Raw genomic sequence first — 21,068 nt, forward strand, 5'->3', positions numbered from 1 at the left:
TAGTTGTTCAACAGCCATACAGGTTACACTGAGGGTTGTGATATAAACAACTTTAGCACCCTTACTAATATGCGCCACAGTGTGAACCCACACAGAACAAGAATGAAAAACACATTTCGGGAGAACATCTGCATTGTAACACATTATAAACGCAACATAACAAATGGATGTTCTCCCGAAATGTCTTTGTCATTCTTGTTTGGTGTGGGTTCACAGTTTGGCGCATAGTAGTAAGTGTGTTAAAGTTCTTTACATCACAACCCTCAGTGTAACCTGTATGGCTGTTGAGTAAGTATGCCTTGTAGCCGCTTTTGTGTGTCTGCAGAAGCCTCATAAAACATGAGAATGGTCTGGTAAGCTTTTTGTTACGGTTGTGTAGGGTGCTAAATGGATTGTCATCATAACACACCCTTATTATTGTTGTTTGGGTGAAAATTAGCAGACAGTTGAGAGAAAGGTTGCTCTGAAACTCGGTAGTCTTCCAGAAAAATTGAGATGGTTGGCAAATGTGATGTTGTCAAGCGGCATTCAAATAAAACTCGCACTAATATTACATTTCCATATTAAGGTGCGGCCCGCGTGTCTGAGACCCCTGGTTAATACATAGCACAAAGCAAAACAAAACTTTGTACGCTGTGTTATTTCATTTTAAATTTCAAAACAGTCTTGTTTCTACCACAATTTTCTTCATTTTGTGAAACGGGTCAAAATGGCTCTTTGAGTGGTAAAGGTTGGCGACCCCTGCTGTAGATATGTACAAAATAAATCACATGATGTTAGTCCATCAATCGAGGAAAATTATCAAACTACATACATGGCATACTGTAATTTGATTTTGATATTTTTTTATCGTGATAGATTGAAAATGAACACGATTGAGTTGACTGGTGAACATTATCACATCATTCATTCAGAAAATATAAATAACAACAAATAAAGATAAAATATTATCAACCACAACATGTAAGTGTAAAAAAACAACAACAATATGATTTGTACATTTTTAGAATATGCATCTTCTATTTTTAAACACAGAAAATAATCTGAATGTGTCTTTATTCTTAAGTTATCGTGCAGGGATTTTACCAGTCTGGCCCATTTAGGAATAGATTTTTCTCCACGTGGCCCCCGATCTAAAACTTGTTTGACACCCCTGCTTTAGAGCATTCACGCAATAAGAATTTATTCTTCAACCTAACCTTATTCTTCTTCTTCTCCAGATTTTGGCGAGCTCTACTTCTACATTTTTTACCCAATTCAATTTCAAATACCAACTGTTCAGCCTATTTGGGAATTGCGGGCTTTTCCCTGACAAATTCCCAAAATTCCCAGATCTCCCAGAATTCCAGGTTTTCCGGGACCTTTTTCCTATTCAAAATGAATTGGCGATTTTTTAAACTTTCACCATTTCCACATTTTTCAACCTATTCAAACCACTCCACCATCAAAATATTGCACCTTTCTGGAAATTCAATCAATCATCTTTTCAAGTTAAACAAATTCCAGGAATTTGCATAAATTCTGCTTTTCTAAAGCCCTATTTTTCACCCATTTTTCTGGCAACTACTCCTTCCACATTTTCAACGCATTTCAACCTTTCCACCATCAAATACCTGCTCAGTGTCTGCCTAGAGCAGGTGTCGGGAACCTTTTTGGCTGAGAGAGCCATTAAAGCCAAATATTTTAAAATGTATTTCCGTGAGAGCAATATCATATTTTTGTAACACTGAATACAACTAAATGTGTGCATTTTTAAGTAAAACCAACATTTTTAGAGTGTAACAAGTCTCTAATTATTTTTAATAACATTATTATTTCTTGAACAGGTGCGGTAGAAAACGGATGGATGGATTAAAATGCGTGAGAATGTTTTATATTTTGAACATTATTTTTAACATTGTGATTACCAGCGGAATTATTCATTATTTATCGTGTTAAGCAATGTCAGCTAAGATTTATCTGAGAGCCAGATGCAGTCATCAAAAGAGCCACATCTGGCTCTCGAGCCATAGGTTCCCTACCCCTGGCTCACTGCTCCCCTGTGGGGATGGGTCAATTGCAGAGGATAATTTCCCCGCACCTAATGTGTGTGACGATAATTGGTACCTTAACTTCAACTTTAAAACATTTCTCTTCATCAGGACAACAAAATAAGTTGTTTTTGAACTGGAAGAATTCTTGGATTTCCCGAAATTCCAGGAATTCTGTAATACCGTTTCTCAATTCATTATGTTACTACTTCCAACATTTCTCGACCGATTTGAAAAATTTAAACACCAACCATTTAATCTCATTCAGAAAATTCAAGTTTTTTACATTTCTCAAAAAAATTCCCACTTTTCCCAAAATTCCTAATTTTTCAGAAATGTTCTGAAGCAACATTCTTCAAAGTTCCACAATTTCCACATTTTCCATCTGATTCAAGCCGTTCCAAATTCTAAAAAACATTCCCAGATTTCCCATAATTCCTTTTTTTTCCATTTTCCCCATTCAAAATGAATTGGTCATTTTTCTAACTTCCACAATTCCCACGTTCTTCAACCGCTTCAAGACCATTCCACCTTCAAGCCATTCAACTCATCCTGGACATCCAAACTACCATTTTTCCACATTCAACACATTTCCAGGAATTCCCGTTTTTTGGTAACCTATTTCCACCCTTCTCAAGTTTGACTACTCCTTTCACATTTTTCAACCCATTTCAACCGTTCCACCGTCAAAACACTCCTTATGTTAAAGACAAAAACCAAGTTGATTAAGGAACTAGAAAAATTCCTGCTTTTCCCAAAATTCCAGGAATTTTTCAATTAAAAACGGTTACTAATTCTACATTTCTTGACACATTTCAACAATTCCAACACCAACCAATTCAGCTCAGTCAGGACATTCTTTCTCCAAATCAATTGTTTTTATTCCTGCTTTTCTCAAATTTCCAGGAAGTTCCCATTGAAATTAATGGGACATTTTTCCAAGTTGCACAATTCCCACATTTTTCAATATTTTCAAACCATTCCAACATCAACACATTCCACTCATCTTAGACATTCAAACTAACACTTTCCCAAGTTCCAAACCAAATTCCGGTTTCGGTAGAAATTCAAACTCTTCAACATTCAAACCATTCCAATATTCAAACTATTACAGCGTTGAAGTAATTTCAACATTTCAACCATTTCTACATTCATCCTACATTCCATTAGCCTTTCAGTCCAGCGTCAGCTTTTCATCATTCAAACTATTCTTACAGTCTTACTTCAAACCCAGTTTCCATATGAGTTGGGAAATTGTATTAGATGTAAATAAAAACGGAATGCAATGATTTGCAAATAATTTTCAACCCATATTCAGTTGAATATGCTACAAGGACAACATATTTGATAATCAAACTTTTTTTGCAAATAATAATTAACTTTAGAATTTGATGCGTGTCTAAGAAGTTGGGAAAGGTGGCAAAAAATACTGATAAAGTTTAGGAATGCTCATCAAACATTTGGAACATCCCACAGGTGTGCAGGCTAATTGGGAACAGGTGGGTGCCATGATTGGGTATAAAAACCGCTTCCCAAAAAATGCTCAGTCTTTCACAAGAAAGGATGGGGCGAGGTACGCCCTTTGTCCACAACTGCTTGCAAATAGACAAACAATTTAAGAACAGCGTTTCTCTAAGTATAATTGCTAGAAGTTTAGGGATTTCAACATCTACGGTCCATAATATAATCAAAAGGTTCAGTGAATCTGGAGAAATCACTCCACGTAAGCAAACAGCATGGCCGGAAACCAACATTAAATGACCGTGACCTTCGATCCCTCAGACGGCACTGTATCAAGAACCGACATCAATCTCTAAAGAATATCACCACATGGGCTCAGGAACACTACAGTAAACCTCTGACACTAAATACAGTTTGTCGCTACATCTGTAAGTGCAAGTTAAAGCTCTACTATGCAAAGCAAAAGCCATTTATCAACAACATCCAGAAACGCCTCCGGCTTTTCTGTGCCTGAGATCATCTAAGATGGACTGATGCAAAGTGGAAAAGTGTTCTGTGGTCTGACGAGTCCACATTTCAAATTATTTTTGGAAATATCCGACATTGTGTCATCCGGACCAATGGGGAAGCTGACTGTTAATGACGCAAAGTTCAAAAGCCAGTATCTGTGATGGTATGGGGGTGCATTATTGCCTAAGGCATGGGTAACTTACACATCTGTGAAGGCACCATTAATGCTGAAATGTACTTACAGGCTTTGGAACATTTTCTGCTACTATCTAAGTGCCGTCTTTTTCATGGACGCCCCTGCTTATTTCAGCAAGACAATGCATAGCCACATTCAGCACGTGTTACAACAGTGTGGCTTCGTAAAAAAAGAGTGTGGGTACTTTCTTGGCCTGCACTCCAGACCTGTTTACCATTGAAAATGTGTGGCGCAATACGACAGCGGAGACCCCGGACTGTTGAACGACTGAAGCTCTACATAAAACAAGAATTAGAAAGAATTATGTCAGCATTTCAGTTCAACTTCAGCATTGGAGCATTTACACACAATTCCTTAAGGAATTGCCACATTTAGTTGGTATTGTTGGTCATGTTTGAATTATAATTCCAAACTCCTGTACACATTCTTTTTCCTCCCACAGACGGACAGCTACGGCACATAAAGACACGAGAACCTTTTATGTTCAACATAAGAGAAGATCTCCACCGCTGGAACCAGAAACGTTATGAAGCTCTCGGCGAGGTAGGCAAAAAAAATATAGGTCCTAAAAACTTTGCATTGTCTATCTATGCAGGTTTGATATGATAACAACCAACAACATGGCATGTGCTGTGGTTCAATCAAACAAAACTTTTGATAAGAGATGAACAATACATTTAAGCACCAGTATGTGTGTCTCTCTCTCCTTCCTGGATGTCATGCACTGTTAACTAAGTACTAGGGGTGTAGGAAAAAATCGATTCAAATTTGAATCGCGATTCTCCCGTTGTGCGATTCAGAATCGATTCTCATTTTTAAAAAATAGATTTTTTAAATATTTTTTTTAAGTATTTTTTTTTTTTTTAAATCAATCCAACAAAACAATACACAGCAATACCATAACAATGCAATCCAATTTAAAAAACAAACCTGACCCAGCAACACCCAGAACTGCAATTAACAGATCAATTGAGGAGACACAAACACGACACAGAACAAACCAAAAGTAGTTAAACAAAAATTAATATTATCAACAACAGTATCAATATTAGTTATAATTTCATCATAGCAGTGATTAAAAATCCCTCATTGACATTATCATTAGACATTTATAAACATTTTAAAAAAAAGAACAATAGTGTCACAGTGGCTTACACTTGCATCGCATTTCCTAAGCTTGACAACACACTGTGTCCAATGTTTTCACAAAGATAAATAAGTAATATTTTTGGTTCGTTTAATAGTTAAAACAAATGTACATTATTGCAATCAGTTGATAAGACATTGTCCTTTACAATTATAAAAGCTTTTAAAAAAAAATCTACTCTGCCAGCAGGTCAGCAGACTGGGGTAGATCCTGCTGAAATCCTATGTATTGAATGAATACAGAATCGTTTTGAATCGGAAAAATATCGTTTTTGAATCGGGAATTGCGTTCAATCAAAAAAAACGATTTATAATCGAATCGCGACCACAAGAATCGATATTGAATCGAATTGTGGCACACCCAAAGATTCGCAGCCCTACTAAGTACCATTGTCCATAAGTTGAGCACACTTTAAGCCTGACGTTCAGTTTCACTGTTTAGTTTAATCATGTGAGGACAACATAGTGTTACTATTTCTCCAGAGTTCTGCAAGTTTTGGCCAGATCCTGATTTTGTTAAAAAGCATCGGCCTGTAGTACGATACTTGTAGAGCTGCACAAGAGAGATAGTAATGATATTACTTACAGTATTGTTCAGAACCTCCCTTCTATTAAACATTTATAAAATACATGCAATGTTATTCTTCAGTATTTACCCAAGACTTTTGTAGGTGTCTCCTCCAGGCTGCTTCTTCGTCATACAACATTAGGAACTAGGGAATCATTGTTTATGTTCCACACAGATATATTCTGTTGATGGACTGGAGAGGTCAGCGCTTACGACAAGCAATATGTCTGTGTACCAAAAGTAACGCTGAATTGTCCAGTTTTTAAGTCAGGATTAGATAAAACTAACTGAAACAAGTCAGCGTCTTAATATTTTTATGGATAATTGACCACCATTTGGACGTTTCTGGCACATGCCGCGGTGAATGGCTGCAGCTTCTTGTGACACGAACCGGCGCTGGCTGGTTGCTAACCGGTAGGCTCTCCTGTTTTTTGTAACATGTTTTTAATGTTTTTTGTTCCTCTAAAATGGTCTTCCACTTCCTCTCAAACGCACCAAATTTCTAATTTCGGGTGGTTGGAGGGCAGGATTGTGTCAATCTTGTAACAGGAACAACAACGTATAACAATATGTTACCTCTTTATTGCCCAAATAGTACAATTCTGTGACAAATATTACCTCAACCTGTGGCGAGATGGGCTCGTTACTCAAGGTATGCTGACAACTTAAACAACAAAAAGTTGAGAGAGAGAGCTCATTTGTCAAATTACTTGCAAGTTGAGGTACCATGTAGATTTACTGGTCACAATATTAGGTACACCTTGTGTTGTGCACAATGCTGCATTAAAAAAAGCTGCATTTACCAGCATTTATGTCACCTTGATTTGATGAAATTAATCCGGTATCTTTTTCTTTGGTCCCTCAAACAAAAAAATTTAGAAATGTTGCTATGCTGCCGTCTTTTTCATCTGAGTTTTGGAGATAATCCAAATTTGTTCTGGACCATGTTGGCAAAATGATCCCGTATAAAATGCTGTGGACAAATAAACACGGAAGTATTTATTTTGAGACATCAGAGCAGGCGGGCAGGCATCAGACAAAAAAGAATAGCACGGGAGCCTCGATGCAGCAGTCTGAATACAGCAGAGAGGGAGGAGGCTGGCAGACAATATTTACTAGGATGCCCACATAAGCATGTCCATCAATCTGTGATGTCACAAATGCCTCACTGTTAAAAAAAAACAACTGCAAAACACATTGTTCAGAGGCATCCAAAACTGCAGGAGAGCTGAAGCCCGGACTAGAGCTGGGCGATATGGGCTTTTTTTTAATATCGCAATATTTTTAGGCCATATCGCGATATACGGTATATATCTCGGTATTTTGCCTTAGCCTTGAATGAACACTTGATACATAAAATCACAGCAGAATGATGATTCTATGTGTTTACAATAAAACATTGTTGTTCATACTGCATTAATATATGCTCATTTTAAACTTTCATGCAGAGAGGGAAATCACAACTAAGTCAATTTACCAAAACTGTATTTATTACAGTTATTAGCAGGTGACTTTTCAAACGATGCTACATATTAGCAGTTATGCTACTTTTGGTAGCAACGCTTGTGCTCCATACTTGACAAATTAAAGTTGTCTATTCGACATATTCTCGCTTAAAGCCGAACCACCGCCAGAGGATGGACCCTGAGCCGTTTTTTTGGGAATTAATTCTTCCTTCATTTGTTACCAGATTCGCACCTTCTTTCTCTCGTATTATCCCTCGCAACATCCCGCTAGCATCACAGCTAACGTTAGCCACGCTGCTACCTCTCTGCTGGGCGAGGGCGTATACGTATGTGATGTATGACATGGCAGTATGTGACGTGTGTAAGAATGTGCGCTCGCTGTCTGTGAGAAGGAGACACAAGAAGGAGTAGGAAGAGCTTGTAGTGTAATGCCAGCAGCTAAAAGCAACTGCGTGAGAATGTATACTCGAATATTACGATATAGTCATTTTCTATATCGCGAGACAAACCCGCGATATATCGCATATATCGATATATCGCCCAGCCCTACACCGATCACATAATACCAATATTCCGTCACACATCTTAGCCAGCGGGACCTTGGTATAATAGCCACGATGTATTAGATTGCATTGAATAAGGCTGTTTGTAGCACAAATAGAAGACTTATGAACTGTACTTAAAATCTCTGTCCAGCTCTCCTCAGATAGGATCACCCTCCCAGAGTCCATCCATCCATTTTCTACCGCTTATTCCCTTATTCTCAGCTACAATCGGGCGGAAGGCGGAGTACACCCTGGACAAATCGCCACCTCATCACCAGGGCCAATACAGATGGACAGACAACATTCACACTCACATTCACACACTAGGGCCAATTTAGTGTTGCCAATCAACCTATCCCCAGGTGCATGTCTTTGGAAGTGGGAGGAAGCCGGAGTACCCGGAGGGAACCCACGCATTCACGGGGAGAACATGCAAACTCCACACAGAAAGATACCCAACCTGGTATTGAACCCAGGACTCCAGGACCTTCGTATTGTGAGGCAGACGCACTAACCCCTCTTCCACCGTGAAGTAATTTACACAATTGAATTCAGAGACTGATGGCGTAAATGACGCTTTGGCGTTGTTTAACAGGAGTATCCAACATTGTACCAAAATGTATAAGTCAGAAAAGAGGAACATCATCACAGGTCTGCTTTAAGTGTTTCTTTTGCACGCTGATTGGTGGCCATCTGGAGGACTAATCATTGTGAATTTTGTTTGTAAGTACTCTCTGCCCAACAGTTAATAACCACATGGCATTGCATTCAGATAATGAGCAAATGTTGTTTTGTAATCATTTTTTCCTTTTTATTCAAATCCACCCATGCTGCTAATAATTGTTGTGTGCGTTCTTTGAAGTTCAAAGCAAAGTGATCGACGCGTTTGTGGGATTACCGGGCTGTTTTTATCACTTCTAACTCAGGTAGATAGTGACTCCTTTGAGAGCCAGCATTCTGTGAGGGCTTCTCTGCACTCGTTCTGCCTGTTAACGCTCTAACTCAATGCGTCTAACGCAGCGTTTTACACTTAGCTTTTTCATTACTACCACACCGGTACTACAAAATAAAAATAAAATAGTAGCACAGATTACTTTTGTAGCTTAGAACATTTTTTTGTAGCAATATGAAATGTCTTTCGCATCATAATTCCATTATTTACACTCATACATATGCCGTCATACGTATACACACAATGCTATGACAAGGCTTACTGTAATGCTCAATTAAACACAGAGAACATCCCTAAACAATTGCTAAAACAGTTGCTAACACGAGTGTAGGGCTCTGCAATATAGATCAAAACTCATATCCATATAGGAGCAAGGGTAAAGTGTTTTGCTCATTGACACAACGGACGTGACGAGGTTGGTAGAAGGTGTAGATCGAACCAGGAACCCTTATATTGCTGGCACGGCCACTCTGCCAACCGTGCCACGCCGTCCCCATAATGTTACCTTGGCTTGCCAACTGGAGCCAGGGGATAGTGCGCTGTGTTGTTATTTTTCCTCTGAATGTGAGGCATATGGTTGGTCCGACGTTCCTTCCTCCACACCTCAGACCATCTTTCCTCCGCTCTTTCTCTCACCATGTTTTATGTCTTCATGGTGGTGATGTGTCTGGGGGGGCCCTGACTGTATTGTCAAACGCATCACAGCACCAGATGTCCAATTTGCACTTCAACCTTGTCTGAATGGAGGGACTCATGGAGAGTGTTGATGGTGATGTGATGTCCTCCAAATTAAAGGCATGGCAGTGAATGTGCGCTCCTGTTTGTTACTCCACGGAAACTATTTTTTAACATTGCGTACGTGTTGTGCACATTATGGGAGTGTGTTTGTGTGTGTGTGTGTGTGTGTGTGTGGAAGTATTACATTTGCAGACTTGTCACTCAACTTTGGCCACTGCATCAGATATACCTGCACTCACAGATTATTGTTAACATAACACATTCCAACAGTTAATATCTATATATTTAACTTTACACTATGGTTGGCTCGATACCTTTATTTTGGTACTGGTACCAACATGTATTTCGATACTTTTCTAAATAAGGGGGACCACACAAAAAGGGCATTATTGGCTTTATTTTAACAAAATTTTTTTAGGTTACATTAAACATCCATCCATCCATTTTCTACCGCTTATTCCCTTTCGGGGTCGCGGTCGCTGGTGCCTATCTCAGCTACAATCGGGCGGAAGGCGGAGTACACCCTGGACAAGTCGCCACCTCATCGCAGGGCCAACACAGATAGACAGACAACATTCACACTCACATTCACACACTAGGGCCAATTTAGTGTTCCCAATCAACCTATCCCCATAATGTTTCTTATTGCAATGGAAGAACAATTTTGTCCTTAAATAAAATAGTGAACATACAAGACAACTTGTTTTTTTAGTAGTAAGTAAACAAACAGACACTGCTAATTAGTCTGCTTATGCATGCCGTACCATACTGTGCCATTTATCATTCTAATATTTTGTCAACATTATGAGGGACAAACTGTTAAAATTTCAAAAGTATTTTTAATCTATTTGTTAATTTGCTGTTAATATCTGCTTGTTTTCCATCTCAACATGTACTATCTACACTTATGTTAAAATGTAATAATCACTTATTCTTCTTTTGTTTGATACTTAAGATTAGTTTTGGATTATACCACACATTTGGGTATCGATTCGATACCAAGTAGTCAGAGCACCATACATTGGTAATATTCAAAGTCCTTATGTATCCAGGGAGGTATTTCCTGAGTTTATAAATGTTAGTGCGTCTGTCTCACAATACGAAGGTCCTGAGTTCAATCCCGGGCTCGGCTCTTTCTGTGTGGAGTTTGCATGTTCTTCCCGTCACTGCGTGGGTTCTCTCCAGGTATTCCGGCTTCTTCCCAACTCCAAAAACATGTACCTGGGGATAGGTTGGTTGGCAACACTAAATTGGCCCTAGTTTGTGAATGTGAGTGTGATTGTTGTCTGTCTATCTGTGTTGGCCCTGTGATGAGATGGCGACTTGTCCAGGGTGTACGCTGCCTTCCGATCAATTGTAGCTGAGATAGGCTCCAGCGACCCCCCGCGACCCCGAAAGGGACAAGAGGTAGAAAAATGGATGGATAACATAATATGAATACAAAAAAAAAATAAAAAAATTGTGACGATAAAAAATATTGATATAATCATAGTACTATCATCAAGATACACTCTTGTACTTCATTTCATTACAGTTGATGTCAGTTGTACATCCACCGATGGTATTTGTTTACATTGTGACGCCAGTGAGCTATTGTATCCTTATACGGTGTGTAGTGAAGCATATTTAGCTATTCCTTGTCCTCCAGTGATAATGGTAGAGTAAGAAACTCACTTTATTTGTCGCCATGGGGGTGAGTATTAGTGATTTAGAAGTAGCTAAAACACTGCCGTATGCAGATGGACTTTAACCTTTTGGGGGACGCCGTGGGGAAGTTGGGTGAGTGGCCGTGCCAGCAATTTGAGGGTTACTGGTTCAATCTCCACCTTCTACCATCCTAGTCACGTCCTTTGTGTCCTTGGGCAAGACACTTCACCCTTGCTCCTGATGGGCCCTGGTTAGCGCCTTGCATGGCAGGTCCCACCATCAGTGTGTGAATGTGTGTGTGAATGGGTGAATGTGGAAATACTGTCAAAGCGCTTTGGGCTCCTTAAAAAGGGGTAGAAAAGCACTATACAAATACAACCATTTACCTTTTTTTTAGCCACTAACTAGCTAGCTACAGTATGTCTTAAAATAACTCTTCCTGAGGGCGCTTCAGTGTTCAAACTTCACATTTATGTTTAGTTTTTAGGCCAAAATGCGTCCATTCTCCCTTTTCTGACAACACACTGTCTCTGTTTGTAAGTACTTCATGATTGCGCACTGCAGAACAGGCTCCTCTGCTCGTAAAACCAGCAATGTCACGACGTGTCGACGCGCCGTCATCCCTGTAAAAAAAATTAAATGGGGAACCGGTACTTTTCAAACAGAGTATATTACCGTTTTTGATTCATGAGTACCGTGATACTATACTGGTACTGGTATACCGTACAACCCTACTTTGTACACTTTTTAATCAGTTCGATTCATGGTTTAATTGAGAAATGTCATAGTTCCTTGACAGTTCTACATTACATTTACCTTATAATTGAACATTGGCATTATCGACACCTCTGATGGTGGTATCTTTTATAAACAGTATTATTGTAAATAATGCAGCTCTTGTACTGAAGCTACTTTTGCATCATTCGATGATGCTTTCTGTGTGGAGTTTGCATGTTCTCCCCGTGACTGCGTGGGTTCCCTCCGGGTACTCCGGCTTCCTCCCACCCCCAAATACATGCACCTGGGAATAGGTTGCTTGGCAACACTAAATTGGCCCTAGTGTGTAAATGTGAGTGTGAATGTTGTCTGTCTATCTGTGTTGGCCCTGTGATGAGGTGGCAACTTGTCCAGGGTGTACGCCGCCTTCCGCCCAAATGCAGCTAAGATAGGCTCCAGCACCCCCTGTGACTCCGAACGGGACAAGCGATAGAAAATGGTTCGATGGGTGGATACTTTTATCCTCCAGAAAAAATCCCCAACTCTCCCACACTGAATCTTTTAAATAGTGGATCATTGTCCGTCTCTTCGCAAGACTTGTTGCTCAGATAAGTATTCAGTTGCACCAGTCTGTATTTTCTACAATGCATTACCATAATGCAGAATCTTTGTATCAGAGAAGCATCTGTTTTGGCAATTGTCAAAATGGTATTGCAGGAAAATATAACTAACTCCAAGCCTCCTTGTGATTTTTTGGTAAATGTATCAAATCTCTCTTTCGCTTTCTTCATCTTTCTAAATGAGCTTATTTACTGGTGCATTTGTAAGTCTCCTCACTAAATTTCAGTATTTGGCAGTAGCAAAAAGGACATCTGCGGTTTTCTGTCTATGGTTGAAGGGGACCTGTGATGAGTTTCCTCTTTTCTGCCTTATTCTGTATATGTTGGATACTTGTGCCAACGTGTCAAATCTTAAGGTTCATGCATCTTGGAGCGAGATTGCACACAGTTTTGGAAGCTTATGATCACTGGCTTTTGGAGTATTTATTTTAACAGTCGGCCATTTGTGACGTCAAGGATTGGCTGATATACTTTTGGCCATCATTCTGCATGCTGTGTCAGCTTGTCTTTTTCTCCTCAGCTGAGCAAGAATTCTGTCTCTGGGGCAGAACATATATTCCGTATATTCCTTCTTGTTTCATGCCCTCCCACCTGCTCTATATCTATAAAACAGATACTATCAAATAAAACACGTTGTCTCCGACAATTGTGCAACTATAAAATTGCTGCATTGCGAAAAAAATAAATTCACACTGCAGAGTCGGATGTCCAATTCGGATTTTTTTGTCAATTCCGATCTTTTCATGTAGTCATTTTGATTTCTTCTGTAAACACAATCAAACCCGCATGCAGACGTGATGTCATGATGTCACACGTCCTGCAGTGTTTACGGAAGTAAACATGGCTTTAATTCTCGTTGGCATCAGTACTGGCGCATTTGTAGCAATTTCAAGGATTTGTGCAATAAAAATCAACATTTTCTGACCCAAACTTAACTGTGCATACAAGATTAAAAAGGAGAGGGCAAGAGATTTTACTCTTAAGAGCGTGCCGGCGAGCAGTCGTAGACCTCAGTTTTCTGCTCATTTGTCAACTCTTTATTTTGTAACCATTTATTTTGGCGAAGAGTCATGATGCTTACCGCTTTTTGATAATGTTCTAGTCAAACTGCATACAGTGGGGCAATAAAGTATTTAGTCAGCCACCAAATGTGAAAGTTCTCCCACTTAAAATGATGACAGAGGTCTGTAATTTTCATCATAGGTACACTTCAACTGTGTGAGACAGAATGTAAAAAAATCCAGGAATTCACATTGTAGGAATTTTAAATAATTTATTTGTAAATTATGGTGGAAAATAAGTATTTGGTCACTTCAAACAAGGAAGATCTCTGGCTCTCACAGACCTTTAACTTCTTTTTAAGAAGCTCACCTGTCCTCCACTCATAACCTGTATTAATGGATCCTGTTTGAACTCGTTATTTGTATAAAAGACACCTGTCCACAGCCTTGGAATACTTTTGGAGATCGTGGCTTTTGGGTGATTTCAATTGCAATCCGAGAATGCCTCCACAAATGAATAGCTTGCATACATACCCAAACAATGGGTATGTGATGTGGCGCAACATTTACACAATGGTATATTTAACACATATTATGGAGACCCCAAGTAAGTGTGTCAAATGTGGATTAGAATCATCAAAAGTATAGGACAACATATGGTAAAGTCACTATTTCAATACCCTTTCTAATGACATAGTATTGTCTACTACAGTATCTTAGTTAACCTAAATATGTTTCTCTTGAATGTATTTGTCATCACAGCAGCTACACAACTGCTTTCATGCAGTGCAAGGTGTGCGACCGTCGTTGCTCAGTGCGACGGGGTCACCTCCGCCTGTGTCCATGTCAGCTGTAGTCTAATTCCTGCGATTCAGTGATGAATGTTTCGGATGGAATACAAGCACAGGGCCTGGCCCAGATGGAGCTCTATTAAGCTGTTAATAAACGAGGATTCTTCTCTGCTCTGCCTGCATCTGTGGCATGGAAGGCACTTAAAAATTTGCAAACACACACATACGCACGCACATACATGCACACACACTCGCGGAGCCAAAATATTATAATGAAGTAAAGCAAGCCAGATGGCTGAATTAGAAAGCAGTCTCATTTTCTCTTTATCTCTTCGTCGCTCTTGTTTTTCTCCCTGCCCGTCCCTTCCAGACTCTGCTGTCTCTCTCTTATCCTTCAACATCCTTCCCCATTCTGTGTCCCCACATAATGGTTCATAGGTGTTGTCATAGTGGTTACCACCTGGATCAGGTTTAGGAATCCTTAAGCAACATTCTGAGACAAATGTCAAAGGAACATCCTGTGACTGATAGAAAAATGAGAACTTAAGACAGCCAACATGTTGGTTTAAAACATTCCTAGATGCTTTAATGACAGTGGACATCTATCAGGAACTCTCTCCCAGTGTTTTTCAACAGCAGAAAACGTAAAAAGATGAAACTCCACCAGGGTGTGGTGCTTTATTTAGAGTTTGTTGTTTTTCTGTGTGAAATGTTTTAGTTCCTGTCTTGCGCTGTTATTTTGGTGGCTTTTCCTATTTTGTTTGTGTTTTCCATTAGCAGCTACACACCTTCCTTTGAGTACTATTGCCTGACCTGCTTTCTAAAGGCAAACAAGACTATTTCAGTTGTGCGGGCGCTTTCCTTCTTTGTGGGGTCATTGTTGATTGTAGTATGTACGGATGCACATTATGGATTCTATCTCTGCTCCACACGCTGTAAGTCTTTGCTGTTGTCCAACATTCTGTTTTTATTTACTTCGTAGCCAGTTCAGTTTTACTTTCGTTTTACATAGCCATCCCTGTGCCCCATTGCCTTTTCCTTTCCGTCTAGTTTATTTTTGGTTTAAGCGTTACATACCTTTTTGCCTGCACACCGTCTCCCGCTGTGCTCTGCATATTGAGATCACAATAAACCATCCTCGATGCGTTACGACTTCTACAAAGCAATGAACTACCTGCTGCCACCTACTTATGTGGAGTTTAAGATGGTTACCCTGCCGAGCTCTCTATAAAGCACAGACACTAGACGACGGCACATTATTTGCAGATTGTAATCATCCATCCATCCATTTTTCTACCGCTTTTTCCCTTTGGGGTCGCGGGGGTTGCTGGAGCCTATCTCAGCTACAAACAGGCGGAAGGCGGCGTACACCCTGGACAAGTCACCACCTCATCGCAGGGCCAACACAGATAGAAAGATAACATTTACACTCACATTCAAACACTAGGGCCAATTTTGTGTTGCCAATCAACCTAACCCCAGGTGCGTGTCTTTGGAGGCGGGAGGGGCTTATCCCCAGGTGCATGTCTTTGGAAGTGGGAGGAAGCCGGAGTACCTGGAGGGAACCCACGCAGTCATGGAGAGGACATGCAAACTCCACCCAGAATGATCCCAAGCCTGGGATTGAACCCAGGACTACTCAGTACCTTCGTTTTGTGAGGCAGACGCACTAACCCCTCCCCCACCGTGCTGCCCAGATTGTAATCATTCACACTCACATTCAAATACTGGGGACCATTTAGTGTTGCCAATCAACCTATCCCCAGTTGCATGTCTTTAGAAGTCGGAGGAAGCCGGAGTACGCGGAGGGAACCCACGCAGTCACGGGGAGGACATGCAAACTCCACCCAGAACGATCCCAAGCCTGGGATTGAACCCAGGACTATTCGGTGAGGCAGACACATTAACCCCTCTATCACCGTGCTGCCCAGATTGTAATAATTCATTTGCAAATAATATTTTTTGCACCAATTAGGTGAAGTTTCATAATTTCCCACAGCACACCAGACAATATCTCACAGCACACTAGTGTGCCGCGGCACAGTGGTTGAAAAACACTACTCTATCCTGTACCTAATTGAAGCATCAGGAGACCCCAGACGACCCATGGACCATTTTGTGGCAAACCTACTGAAATTTCTTGAAAGATGGACTGTAAATGACAGCTGTCTGCCCTGCCTTATTCACCATCATCACCCTCTTCAAGCCACACTACACTCCCAAAACACTGCTGGAGGAATTAGGCACAGTCAAACAAAAATGGCTGCAGGGTGAGGTAGAGTGGATTCAGAAAAGAAGGGGAGAGAGCACAAAGGTTTGGATGCTGAAGTGTCTGCGCTGGCATCTGTCGCTACCGCCGTCGCCCATGGTGGCATTTACTACTTTACTTTGAATTAGCCCTCTACTGGCTTCTCAGTTAACACCTGAGGAGGTCATTATGAGACTATTAGGGGAGGAGGAGAGGGAGCGGCAAAGAGAAGTATCTTACTCTGCCGAGTGTAAACAGTCTGTCAGGCTGAGAACTTTCACTCCCCCTGGAGATCCCTCGCTCCTCAGACAGAATGACAGAGACCTCATGGGAATAACGCCAGGCTTTCGCTGTCTCTCTTTGTTTCCCACATGGACTGACAGATCACAAATTCACAACACTAAGCCCTATTTTAAAATCACTTTCTCACTGTACACAAGGCTGACTTAAAGTAAACAATATATTTCTATTGCCTAATGCTCACCCTCATTTTTGCATTCTCATTCTTTGAGTATGCTTTGTTGTTCGTGCCTCTGTTGTGTGTACTGTTTTGGGGGATTCAATTTTTTCCCCTATCCTCTAGTTTCTGCGGAAGCACAAATGTTTTTCTGGGTGTAGACAGCACGGAGCACCTTTTTGAGTTCCATTATATGCTATAGGCTTCAATGGCTTTTATTGCGCACCAGTTTGTTGGGCTAAGTGGCATTTGAAGAGAGTGCTGCACTACAGACTGAGATGAGAGGTATTTCTGCTTATACCTTGCACCTGACTAATACGAAGACATGGAGAAATCCACACTTGTGACACAAGTACCAATGTTTGCTGTTGTCTTTTCCCAAAGGATAGCTCACTAAAGGAGAGCAGCATCTCTATCATCGTGGTATAACATTTGAGTGTTACTGCATAAAGTAGGCTGACCATATTCTGAATTCCCCAAAAGAGGACACATATATGCGTTCCAAGGCAAGCGGAACGCCAAGGCCAGGACTATGTGAAAATTTGCCAATGATACTTAACTTGCTTTATAAATAATAATTTATTTAAATAAAACATTTTTTTTCCTCTGTTGATAGCATTGTTGACGCTAGGAATTTTCAAAATTGGGTCTCATGGACCCCATCAAGTCATAAAAATGGGGTCCCACAGTAAATTTTTGGGGTCCCACTTTTTTGTAAGCTTTTTGAAAACAAATGATAAAGATATGCATTGTCCTGTTATATCTCACATTCTATATTGTGTTTTGGAAAAAGGTTGTCATAAACGTTACTTAAGTCATTAGAAGAAATAATATAAAAAGAAGACACATTTGTATGCATGTGTAAATGTATTCAGTTATAAACATTCATTCACTTTCATCTTTCCTTCATGGACCTAAACTTTACCGATGCTGGTAGTTTTTTTTATGTTTTTATTTAATAAGTTGTAGGTATATTTATTTCAGTATAAAGGTGTAAAAAGTATTTTGCTTCGGTCATGAAATGATGATAATGGTGTGCCAGGGCATATATACATTTTATATTTAACACTTAAATCTCAGGAGCCTACATCAATTTCAGATGTATTCCTCGTTTCGAAATGTTTCAGTCTTTTTTTATGTTTTTTTTTTTTTGTTGGTTTGTTTTCCGCCCTTTTTTGTCAAACGAAACTGTTTTTTTTATGGCAAACACACAAAATATGCAAAATTTTCTACCGAAAACGTTTTTCAAAGTGGAATATTTGATGTGACGTAATCCGGGTTGAGGTGGTGGGGAGGGGGGGTGGATATTTTAGATCCTTGAAGAGTCAGTGTTGCAAGGGGTTCTGGGTAGTTGTTCTGTTGTGTTACGGTGCGGATTTTCTCCTGAAATGTGTTTGTAATTCTTGTTTGGTGTGAGTTTACAGTGTGGCGCATATTTGTAACAGTGTTAAAGTTGTTTATACGGCCACCCTTAGTGTGACCTGTATGGCTGTTGAATAAGTATGCCTTGATTGTAAATCTCTCCACTATCTCACTCTGTCGCTCTTTCTGTCTCTGCCCCACCCTCACTAATGCGCATACCTTCATAATTTGTTTTGTTCTTAACCCCTCTTAACCCTCTACGTTCATTGAAAATACACGCAACCTTCACACAAAACGCCGGACATTTGAGGCATTTACGAAACCCCGCCCGGACACCCCGGACAGTCCCAAAAAAGAGGATATGTCCGGAGAAAAGAGGACGTATGGTCAGTCTACATAAAGTAGAATCAGTTTATTCCAACTCCCCTCAGACTGGCTGACTTCATATGTGGTTTTAGACATAGCCAGAAGCCAATGCCAATGCTTGCATATTTACTTGTGACTTTCACCGGCGACATTAGTCGGATAAGCAACAATAAAGCATTTTGCACAGCAGTTTGTTGACATTGTTTTCTGAGCTGTGAATCAAATCAGAACAGTGGCTTTTGCCTACCAGTCCAAGAGAAGAATAATCACCAAACTACGTTGAAGTGTAAAAGGCAGTGTCCCCCATAAATTCAATTAATCGTGGCGGCCTGTCACAATTAAACACATTATAATGGGACTACCTACAATATGCTGCTTGTCGTTACAGCTCCGTACAGTAGATGGCACCATACCTCTACTTCTTAACACACCTTTTAGCACAAACAACAGCTGACCTGATCACATATTGGTCTTGTTTTTCATCATGGTCTATTATGCAAATTAGATTATGCTATCGTTTACCCTTAACTACTGTATAGTTAGTTTTATGGCTGGGCGATATAGCTGAAAATTGTATCACAATATAAGTGTTTTATATCAATCAATATCAATTATTTTGATATTTTTTAGGACCAAGAAAAAAATATATATTAAATGTTAACATTTTTATTTAAAATATAAACTTCCTCTGTTTATAATCCCCTCAGCTATCAAGGTACAGAGGAAAGGAAATGTCTACACAACCAAAGAAAACCGTAAATGTAAATTAAATCACATTAAACACTTAACAATAACCTCTTGAAATGCTTTATAAAATACAAAATACACAACAGTGCGATGTGTGAAAATGTAAACATAGAGAAACCTGAGTAGAACTATTTTCTGCTGGATTGTTAGTGCAGAGTGGTGGAGTATTACTGATTGCAAGTGTCTTGGTCTGAACACGGTTCGTTTGAAAAAATCCCCAAAACTGCCATACTTTGAAGATGACTTCCTGTTTAATCCAGAATTTATTCGCTCTCTGCAGCACTCATTTTTAGTTTCTATTTTCTCTTCATCCAGAAAATCTCTAAAATCAAGACCGTACAACAAAACTGTATAGTTGATGTACTGGTGTGCGATTGATTTTTAGCGTGTCACTTGTTGCTCAGTTAGTTCGTGCCTTTGTTCATGCAACCAAATTTGCTTCGCCACTTCCTGTTTCTTTCGACAAAGAAAAGAATACATATATTGAACGTCTTATCAAACATATTTTTCATTGATATTGATTACATATAAGGTGGTGAATTGTCCAGGGTGTACGCCGCCTTCCACCCGATTGTAGCTGAGGGGGGCAAATGCGCCCCCCGCGACCCCAAAGGGAATAAGCGGTAGAAAATGGATGGATAGATGTTTATATGTGTATTGCAAGATACATTGATATTGTTTTATTGCGCAGCCCTATTTAGTTTTATCGTCATTTGCACTTTGCTATTGGGATGATCCTCACTAATGCCCTTCTGATTAATTAAAGGAAATAAATAATATACTGAACATGTAGACTATACATTGTATTGATTTGGGGGATCAAATGCTTATAAATATGCGGTAATGCCACTGTTCTATCAATATTTGTTCAGTTATAACTACAATATTTAGAGTAAATCCTGGATATTGAATCAACCCTTATACCCAATCGGAATGGAATAGAATAGAATAGAATAGAATGGACTTTATTGTCATTATATTTGCATATAACGAGATTAAGGACGCCAACGTAAGGTGCGGTAGTGGGAACAAATATGGGGTGAACAAATATGTACAATCAGAAAACAATCAGATACGAAGTACTAAGTTTACACAATAATGATACTGTAAATACACCATGACAGCCTATGTTTATGACTCTCATGCTCCTGTGAATATTTTCATCCAGCTTCTGTTATATTGTCCGTTTTTTTCTGTACGCTTGGGAAGGACCCTCCTTTTTGCCTGTGGTACAGTGAGACAAACCAAGCGTGAGTCGTGTAATCACTGGGAAGACACACACATTGTTGAACTCCCGATAACTGACATGTGCATGCTGCATGTGGGAGGTCTGTCTCCCTCCTTAAGAAGGTAACCACTTCCAGTCTCCTTCAACAGTCACCATTAAGCCTTCGACGCTGTGTTTTATGGAGAGATTGTGGAGGGGATGAGGAGTTGATGTCACTGCCCACCCACTTCAAGGACTCTTATCAAGCCCTGGAACTGTACATTCGTCACACA

General features: G+C 39.9%; 1 protein-coding gene across 5 annotated transcripts in view; it reads left to right on the forward strand.

The window, feature by feature from the left end:
- The window catches only part of arb2a (ARB2 cotranscriptional regulator A), a 503,242-nt gene that overhangs the window by 31,452 nt on the left and 450,722 nt on the right, over window positions 1-21,068 (forward strand). For all 5 annotated transcript variants that reach the window (XM_061906255.1, XM_061906252.1, XM_061906253.1 and 2 more), the window contains exon 4: window positions 4,640-4,740. In XM_061906255.1, the coding sequence (XP_061762239.1) occupies window positions 4,640-4,740 (101 nt within the window). The remainder of the gene's footprint in view (window positions 1-4,639; window positions 4,741-21,068) is intronic.

The sequence above is a fragment of the Nerophis ophidion genome, linkage group LG07, assembly GCF_033978795.1.
Source record: "Nerophis ophidion isolate RoL-2023_Sa linkage group LG07, RoL_Noph_v1.0, whole genome shotgun sequence".
Taxonomy (NCBI): Eukaryota; Metazoa; Chordata; class Actinopteri; order Syngnathiformes; family Syngnathidae; genus Nerophis; species Nerophis ophidion.